The following is a 10377-nucleotide window of genomic DNA, read 5'->3' as shown; positions in this document are numbered from 1 at the left end:
AAAAAATAATAAAAAAAAAAAATTGCAATATTTTAAATGTCTATATGTGGATAGGAGTTCTTCGACTACAAATTGTCATCTAAAATTCAAAACAGTGAATCATCAAAGAAATTAAATTGGGCCTTTGGGTTCCACGATCTGATATAACCAATATATAACCAATGCACACCCGTTTTATAACCAAACTTCAAAATATTGTTTCAATATGTGAGTGGTTTCTTTTATATCGTTTTTCCTTCGCCTGCAAACTTATGAAAGTGATATTAGGTTTTTTTTTGCATTTCAAAATTTCCACGTTAAAGTCCTCTTAAGTCAGAGTTAAGTTTTTGGTAATAAGTTTTTTTTCTGATATACCCACATTACACCAAAAATAGATTTTTGCTTAAAAAATTCAATATTTTGTCATCTGATCAAATTTGACCCGGACTGACAACAAATCCTTATTATCGCTCAAATTAGGCTACTCAGCCAACTAAAATAAAAAAATGCCAAATTTAATATTTCATACACTTGCTATAAGATTTGGCTAGGATATCCTTCAGTATCTAAGCCAAATTTTGGTTTTTTGTTGGTTATCAGCTCACTTTTGGACCGCCTATGGTTAATGTGTTTGAAGAATAAGGAGTTGTCAACTACTTTTTAAGCATCTCTTCTTTAACCTCTACTCAACGTCGCTTTTAAGTATGAGTTTTGTATACTTTGTGTGTACACTTCATACCCAAAACTTTAACCAAAATGCATTGAGTCGATCCTTAAGAGATTGCTGTTGCTATCTAACTGCTGCCAATTTCCAATCGATTTTCAAGCACTGTTTGTTATAACTTTTGATATAACTGATTTTGTCGTAATAAACAGAGGTGGATGGACAACTCGCTTTAGACAAATTTTCTACGATCTAAGCACTTTTACACTTTTACTTGTGGTATGAAACAAAGGCCTTTCTGTTTATATTTATTCGAATAGAGTACAACTCCCCAAGTTGTTTTCTACAGATTTGACGTCATCACTGAATACAATTGTCGCTTAAAGGCATTCAATAAAAACAAAAAAAAAAAAAAAAAAAAAAAAAAAAAAAAAAAAAAAAAAAAAAAAAAAAAAAAAAAAAAAAAAAAAAAAAAAAAAAAAGGCTCGAAGGAAAGAAATGTCATTTTCTCGAGCTCTAAAACTCCTCAACCTTAAATACTTCGTACTGCAACTTCTAACAAAAATTCATTCAAAAACCTTTTTACAATGATAACTCTGTGACATTTTTGAAAAATAATTGTTTTTTTAATAGTTTTACAAATATACGCTTAAAGCAACCGGCATCATTTCCATATCATTATTTTTCGCTGCTCCTCTATAAGCGTTTATCTAAGCGCCTTGGCTCGTACTTCAATCAGAGTAGGCTTCTTGCAATTTGCAAATATTTTTCCCCTTCTTGGTGGTATATTTTCAACATAAAGTTATAAGTTATGCGAGATATTTCAATATTTTATTTCCATAAAAGTCATGTGCGACAGCAGTGGTCATCTTATTAGTTATTAAAGCTTTTTTTGGGCAGTATTTAATTAGAGGATTTTTTTGAGTAATTTTGTGGTTCAAGGTACCTAGAAAGAGGTTCGAAATTTAGGAAATTATCAATAATATTTAAAAGGTGGATTAACCTACAAATTCCATACTGATTTTGTTGCAGTCAGTAAAAGAAAAATTAAGGTTATGCTACAAGATGAAAGACTGACGAGGGTGTTTTTTAGAAGTTAGCAAATAGTTTTTGTTTATCTACGGCCAGAAACTATAAAATTAGCAATTGCTTGCATTAAGTAGTTTGTTTTTATATTTTGGTATTTGCCAACCTGATTGCAATCTGGCAACTCACTACATTATCGTAAAGCTTGACATTTTTGATAGGAACGCTTTTTGTGTTGTTTACAGCAACTTCAAATATTGATCTCCGCCAAAGAATGAAATTTAGTCACGATCATAGAGTAGCGTATGGAACAAGGACGATAGAATGAAAATGAAAAGTATTCGTTTGGAGTTATATCTGTTGAAAGAATGAAGAGTTGACAGCATCAGATTATTACCATATTTTCGGTAATTCTAGCAGAAATCCACTGATTTCAAGGTCCTAGTCGATTTACCTTACAATTTTAATTTCTACATTCCCAACCGTATGGCATTCTTTGCCTGGCTTTCTCTATTCGTTCAGACTATTCTGGTAACCACTAAAGAAGCCATTGTGTTCTTAATTCTACGATCAACACTGCAAATGCATTGCAGTAGCTACAAACGTTGCGCACTTATTTAATTAATTAAGAAAACAAGTTGCTCGTAAACAAGGGAAAATTAAAAAATTCTTAAAGTTTTTCTTAATCAAATTTGTTTGATCCCCGGCATTAATATGCGCTTTTATTTTTGTATTTTTAATTTCAATTTCTGAATTTTTTACTTTCAAACACAGTGGAATTGGGTGTGTGTATGTGTATTGCATTCTGTTCGGGTGTTTTAGCCGGCGAGTAAAGCGGCCGCTCCCCGCCTTTAGTCGGCGGTAACGATTACAACTTATTTGAATTATTCTGAATTATTCATAAGTTGGCAAAAAGCTTGAAAACAAATATTTTGAGTGTTTTACATATTTCTTCTACTTGCGCAAACTTTCTGTTTCTTCGTCGAGGTTGGGCCATAGAAAAAATTGAGCGGAACGTAAAAAGAAAGTTAGGAGATAATACGAAGCGTGGGCGTCAACTGAAAACAAAAGGGAAAAGGCGTATCTTAAAAATTTGATTGAAAGCGCATTAGTATGACGTCACTGCGAATTGTGGCTTCTGTTTTCGCTTTCTTCACTTTAAGTCCTTGCGTAGTTTATAAATACATTTTTAGGAATTTTTATTCTAATTTCAAAATAGATTTATAAGCTGAGTGCAAACTTTCTCAGTAGTTCTATTAAATTTACCTTTTAGAACAGGTGGCAACACTGTCCCTACTCTAAACCTTCTTAAAAAATTTAAAAATATTAACGTATAATTTTGTATTTGTGAACTTCTATACTGTTGGCAAACTCTTTCAGTAATTTTATTAAATCCAACATTTTGAAATGGTGGCAACTCTACCCTTGCCCTTATTTGCTTTGGTTTTGCTTGGAGTTTTCATACAGTTGGTTATCGGAACAGTGATTCTAAAGCAAAGCTAAAATTTGTCCACATGCACCTCATAATTAAAATCCTTTGATCTAATTGATTATGAAATGCGAAAACTGTTCGACAAGTTAACAATTAAATAACAAGGGACGAGCCAAAAGGGTACTATAAGTGATCACTAAAACGYAGCATATCCAATTGCGCCTAGTACTAAATAGGCTAAACTCTCTATTCGGAAGCTGTCCTGTTTTGAAAATTACTTCAATTTTGAAATCTCCCCATAACTGGAATTTACTTCTATAGAATATTCAAATCGAAACGCTTACCTGAAAGAAGCCTTAAAATAAATCTGATAACCTACATTCTGCTTACCAAATGTTTAAAGGTTCTCCAACTTTCCAGTTATTTTACCACTTTTTTAATTCAACTCATCTCTCTCTATTCGGTCGAAAATTATCCACTACTCAATGCTGCGTCTCAAGATGGGTGATGGTTATGGGTAAAGTACGTTCATTTGGCTGAACAAAATTGNCTCTATTCGGTCGAAAATTATCCACTACTCAATGCTGCGTCTCAAGATGGGTGATGGTTATGGGTAAAGTACGTTCATTTGGCTGAACAAAATTGACATGACAACCTGACGCGACTCGCGCGAGATCTGTCAAAAAAAGGCTATTGAAGAAAAGTACCTCCACATGGACCCTTTACCAAATCAAAATATAATTTACAATGATTTTCCTTTGTTCTTTTATCTTCACACATTTATTCTCAGAAATTTCACTTCTTGAAACTTTTTCAGAGAATTAATTATTCCATAAAATATCATAAAACGCTACATGAATGACAAACATCCCTGTTTCAAAAAAATGCATAGCTATATACACCACTTCGTGGAATTCACCACGCGCTCGCGTCATCAACTCGAACGACAAGTAGCCACCACATAACGGTTGTTGCTATGGTCACGGCCGTGTGGTCGCACAAAAGTTTGTTTTGCTGCACCGCCGCACACGCCCCGCCAACGCCGGCGCCCTCCTGCAGCACTGCTGGYCGATTGTTTACCTGCCAGGAATGTGTTATTAGCCGCATCGTTTCGTTAGTAACTTTTGACGTTTCACGTTTTCGYGCATGAAGCTTTTGTTGCAGTCAGATTGTGAATTACTTTTCCGAATAATAAACTAAACTAATTTCGTTGGCTTTTATTATTGTTCGCCAACAAAAGCTTTTGTTTTTCTGGAATTGGTGTTGCTTGCGCAACATTGCGGCGAAAGAGGTGAGAAAAAATAAAAACAAAAAAAAAATTGCTCGCAACAACAATTAAGCGCCTGTGATAAGCGCAATTGTTAACAGAATGTACATACTTATATACATTTGTGTGTATATATGTGTATGTGTGTCTGAGTGCGTTTACTTGTGTCTTTTAAAAAATTAATGMGAAAGTAAAAACAAGTTGAACAAATATTATTCGCAACAAAATACAGTTAAATTGCAGCGTTGCATTTCGGTGTGTAAATATAATTGACAACATAATTTTTTAAGTTAACACTTTTTAGTGAAGAGATAAGTAAGTAAATAATTGCAATAGTTTGAGGGCGTCCTTCACACAACATAAGCAAGTTGAGACCCTGCAGGAAAATGTGACGGCTTGTAATTTGGTTTGGTTGCACTTCAACATGCTTGTTTGGTTCACCTTTTCCAGCAGGGCATTTACTGATAATGAACATATGTTCGTGATAATGTATGTGCTGCAAATATTTGMCATATTCACAGGGTGGTTACTTGTGGTAATTTAAAGCAACTTCGGTTGCACTGAAGCTATAATACCCTTCACATATACAAAAGTTTCGTTACAAGAACATTCATGATCGGCCAGGCCTTTCTTCACCCAAGGAGTGGAGGTATTCCTCTTCCTCTCCTTCTCCTGGCGGGTACTGCTGGAGTGTTTTCATAAATTCGGATCATGTCGTCCATAGTTAATGTCGTTCCATTGACTGCGGTATTCGCTGCTGCCAAGGTGCAAAGAACATTCTCTCGAAAACTCGTAACGCCGAGACAAGAATCACATTATAGTTAAAGGTTAGTCTTTTCCATTCCAGCTAGTTCGCCTTTTCTTCATCTGTTTCTTGACCCTTGTTAGATGGGTTGGTCCCAAAGAAGAATTTTACAGGAAGTCAAGGTTCCAATTCTTCGTACGTTGGTATCCGAGAAGATTACTAAAATTACCGTTCATTGGAAAACGAGTGGTYAAAAGTTTTACATCTAGATAATCGGGAAGGATAGGGTTGGCTGTAACAGCAAACTTTATGTATCTGGTATGTTGTTGGTAAAATTGGTCTTTGATTTCGTCTTGTCATCTTCATATTATGTTGTCAAATAACTCCCTTCCGCTTTTTTGCTCTTTATTCAATGCTTTATAAAAAGWGTTACWGTGATCGGATTTAGTTCAAATATGCGCCGTTTTATTCGATAACTTATTTCCATCTTGACGGCAACTTCATTAAACCCCCCTCGYAGAAATCCCCTTCTTAATTGCTTTTCACAAGCCTCTTTTGCGTTCAACTTTACATCAACAAGGGCATTCGCCATGGACAGGAACAGGTGGTAATCACTTGGCGCTATGTCCGTTACATATGGTGGATGCGACTAAACCTCCCATTCGAGCTCCCGTAGTCAGACGGACGGACTAACGAGTCATCAACGAAATGTGTGGTCTGGCGTTGTCTTGGTGGAAAATCATACCATTTTTGTTGGCCAATTCTGGACGTTTCTGGTCTATCGCCAGCTTCAAGCGGTCCAGTTGTTGGCAGTAGATGGTAGAATTAAGCATCTGGCCATATGGGAGCAGCTCAAAGTGGATTATTCCTTTCCAATCSCACTAAAAACACAGCAAACTCTTCCTGGCCGTCAGTTCTGGTTTGGCCACTAACACGATGGTTTCCATGATTTGATCGGTATTCGTCGTCACTGGTCTTCCGCTGGCTGAATCGTCGAAAACATTCGTCCGCAGTTCGGAGTGATAGAGTACCAGCCCTCAAAACAACATTAATCCTGCCGATTTGACTTTAATGAAGGACATCTTTAAAATAKCGCGAATTTCCGCGTTATTGAACTCCATGTTTGCACATCCATAACTGTTGAACGCAATATCCAAAATAATCACGCATAGTGTTATTTTGTAAGTTATGACAAGACCTTTCCAAKTTGTATAATATTGCCATATACGAGCTCTGTAGCGCCTTATACATAKCCGCGAAATTCAAAAGCCAAAAAGGCAGAAGGGAGATATTTGTCAACCTAATACTAAATGTATGTATGTCTTATCTTCATTGTAGAGCTACCGAAAATGGACTCCTGTTAAGGGTTTTATATCATCTAGCTCTAAATATTAGTTGTATCTACCTTGACTAAGGGTACGAGTATCTTAAAAGATTCTTTCTTTTGGTTTGAATTTATAGGTAAATTAATCACATTACATTTTATTGAATTACTTTGACAGAATAATATAAATTCCAACAAATCCGGATTACAAAACTTGCGAAAAGCTTTTTTGAATATTATGAACCTAACCTCAAAAATTTTCAGAGCGAAATGTTAGGTTTCACAGAAGCAAATTTCTGATCAACTAATAAGCGACAGTTTTTGCAACAAAATCCTAGTACTATTTTAAGTTGTAAAGCGGTAAGATTTTAAAAATGTAGTACTTCAAAATTACCATAGAACACCCTTTAAATACGCGAGTGCGCTTGAAGGCCGGCTTGTTCAAGCGCTTAAATTGTTGCGTAATCATCCTTACATAAAAGCGACTATTGTTCTGACTGTTATTGTTTTTGTTTTATTTTTCACCTCCTGGATTTGTTAAAATGAATTAATTACCATTCCACAGTTGATAAAAGAGCGCAATATGCCGCCTGTGTAGCACGGCCACCGTGCGGCTTCACTGATAAACCTATTAATTACTCGCGCGCATTCCCACACACACAAAAGCACACATTCGCGCGCAAAGACAATTACTTCACATGCAAAAATATTTCATAATTATTTAATTAAAAAGCGTTTATTTATCTACGACACAGGAACGCCAACACAAACTTCCTTTTAATTATGTCCAATATCGGCAATGGTATTTCATTTTTGCGGGAATTATATTTCACACTCACACACACACACATGCACCCACATACCAATACATGCATAGTTAAATGTTTATATTCAGTAAATTTAATTTCATCATCAGCTGGCAGGTACACTCTCAAAGGAGCAATCTCGAATTACCAGAAGTCTGCTCCTCTGCACTCCCAACTGTGACATTTCTTACCACTGTGAATCAAAGCATTTTTTGACAAATAAAAATTATATGTAAAAAATTAAATTTTTTTTTTTTAAGTTTAAAAGCTTTAATGCGAAAGCGAATTGCTTTAAACTCAACTTGAATTATTGTTCTTTAATTTTAAAAAAATTCTAAAGCGATTATCAGCAATCGTTTCCAATGTTATTTTCAGTGTTTGCTTTGACAGCAGGTTTGACAGCTATTTCTCTAGCAAATTCTATASATTTAAAAAGTGTYCMTATATGTACATTAATTGCTGATCGAGTGGCATTTTCATACGAACTAAAAACAGAGAAAGGTTTCATTATTCCATCAACCGGCTCTAASAAGTTATTTTTCCCAGTGCAATTAAGACAGTTGGAATCTTTTTCAAATATAATTCTGACTAAAAGTTTTAATTTTTTTTTTGGTTTGACTCAGACTGATCTCTTTAAACTGCGTCCCAAAGTCGAAATGATAAAATTTTATTTTCAGATTGGTACAAACTTCTTCTATTTTCTTGTGAAGCTTGATGTCCCTATGTCAACTAGTGTCTGTTCGGTAGCTAATTGTTTACGACGCACTTCTTCCGATAAAAAAAAAATTATAAAAAAAAAAAATATTTTGCATAAGATTTTGTGTTTCCAATGGTTAGGGAGCCACAAAAAAGTGTTTTGGGTAGTTAACTTTACAAAGGATAAAGTGAAAGTCGTGAAATCATCCTAAATTTCCTTTTTACAATCATCTATCCACATGGGTTTTCTCGCGCAAGAAAAGTCCTACTTTCTATAATATTTTTTACATAGAAACGAAATGTTTTATTCAAACTTTTTATTATTTCAAAGTTATATACAAATATATTTTACAAAGATTTAATGAAGTAGTTAACATACTGTCCTTATGATGTCATTCCCAGCAGTTCCTCGGAAAAACAGTGCCTTCGTGTTGACAGCACAACTTCTTACAGCATCATGAGAAGTAAAAAAAAAATTATAACTTATTTTAATAAAGACCATAAACTAGGTATTGAAGAAAGAAAAAACGAAATTAGGTAAAAATGTATTTTTGACAGACGGTTTTCTAAAGAAAAAGAAAAGGAAAGTTTCATGGAAGTCTTTTATCTTTTTTAAGTTAATTGCACAATACCATCCTTTGTTCAAGACCATGTAAACTATATCAATATCTATTATATCTAAGACGTGTGCAAAATCTCATTTCTGTTGGATATTCCAAGTGTAGCCAGGTCTTTCTCCACCTGGTATTTCCAACGAAGTGGATGTCTTCCTCTTCCTATGTTTTCCCCTGCGAGTACTGCGTCGCATACTATATCTATCCGCCGTTGCCAAAACGCAAAGGATCAAAAATCTACCTTTCTCTCGAAAACTCGTAACTCCAACTTATCAGATATTGTCATCGTTGGCCTCTGCACCTTACAGCAGAAGAGGGATGATGAGTGACTTGTAGAGTTTTGTCTTTGTTTGTCGAAAGAGGGCTTTACTTTTCAATTGATTACATACTCAGCCCAAATGGGCACCTGTTGGCAAGAGTTATTCTGCATTGGGATTTCGAGGCTAATGTTGTTGTTGGTCTTAATACTTATTCCTTAAGATAGACTAACCAACGGATACACGGACGGATGGACAGACAGATAGACGGACATGGTCAAATCGACTCAGCTCGTCATATTGGTAACTTATATACTATATACATACATTTTACAGAGATTGAACGTTTATTTGTGAGTTAGTATACTMTCTGCAGGGTAAGAAAAAAAGATTTTTCAGCTAACAATAAAGAGGTAATATATGAAATATACTAAAGCTRTCTTCAGTTGGCCATTTCTCTGCTCAAATTCCATGTAAAAGCAACAATAAAGTTAGATAGAGATTTAGTTCGTACAAGAGAGTATASGGATAACTCACTAAGCGCTGGTCGGCAACTGCATAAATCAGCGTCAATCAGGTGACGAGCGACCGTACGTTTCAAACTGTTTTCAAATATAACCGGTTTGTTAATTTAAAAACAAAAAGCCATTCGAAGGAGAAATGGCATTGTAAGACAAAAAAAGTTGCAAATGTTTCGTCTGATACTGTAGATCAGATTTAAATTTAGAGCATTGTGTATGGTTCAAATTTGAATTGAAAACTTAATTTTTTTCTTGTATTTTTGAAACATAAGATTAAAAATTAATTTTAGCAATTTATAGAAAACCAAAACAAAGGGTTTTTAAAGCTTCACAAGTTATTAAGATAAATAAAGGGTTGCACCATGAGTGCTGCCCTGTTTTTGGAGTATCTGGTAACGCTTGACGCATCAAAAGCAACCTACATATAATATTAAAAGCAAATATTTTGGTCCGTGCAAAGTCTTTTCAAATTCTAGAAAATTTCAGTTTCTCAAAACATAACTCACTTCGATTGCTCAAGCCCATCTTTGCACAAATTTATTCATTATTGCATCACATGAAAATGTTGATGAATTAATTTTCGAAATCATTTTGAGATTTGTGATTAATGTAGAGTGTAATTTGCTTTTAAAAATTTAATAAGCAATTACTGTCATCATTCTGAAACATTAGATTCCAATTAGAGAATTCCAATATGCGCCGGGATTTTACAATTTCAACATGTTTAGTGATATTTGAATGCTTTCGGTGTGCAGCGATTTAAATAATTATTAATTATGAACACGACTGTGTATTTGTCAGGTTTCAGTTTGCGGTAAACACATAATTAAAAATAAAACAACAACAACAAAATCATAAATGCAAACCATCAGTTTATCTTTGATTAACAAATTTACGAGCGAAATGTGGAAAAGAAATTTTCGCTAACTAAATTGTGGATAAAATTTAAAGCRTTTACAAGGCTATATATAAATAGTAGTAGAACGAAAAAAAAAAATCCATATATTTTTTAACAGTTTTCTGCACATAATAGGTCTTCATATCAG

General features: G+C 34.4%; 1 protein-coding gene across 1 annotated transcript in view; it reads left to right on the top strand.

Annotated features, from left to right (window-relative positions):
* The window catches only part of LOC108975217 (ankycorbin), a gene marked incomplete at its 3' end in the record, with an annotated part of 79176 nt that overhangs the window by 39157 nt on the left and 29642 nt on the right, over positions 1-10377 (top strand). The window contains 1 exon segment of the mRNA XM_018943565.1: positions 4309-4392. Within this exon segment, the coding sequence (XP_018799110.1) occupies positions 4309-4392 (84 nt within the window).

Source organism: Bactrocera latifrons, unplaced genomic scaffold, assembly GCF_001853355.1.
Source record: "Bactrocera latifrons isolate USDA-ARS-PBARC rearing strain unplaced genomic scaffold, ASM185335v1 scaffold_63, whole genome shotgun sequence".
In the NCBI taxonomy this organism is placed as follows: Eukaryota; Metazoa; Arthropoda; class Insecta; order Diptera; family Tephritidae; genus Bactrocera; species Bactrocera latifrons.
This window is presented reverse-complemented; position numbering and strand designations above follow the sequence as displayed.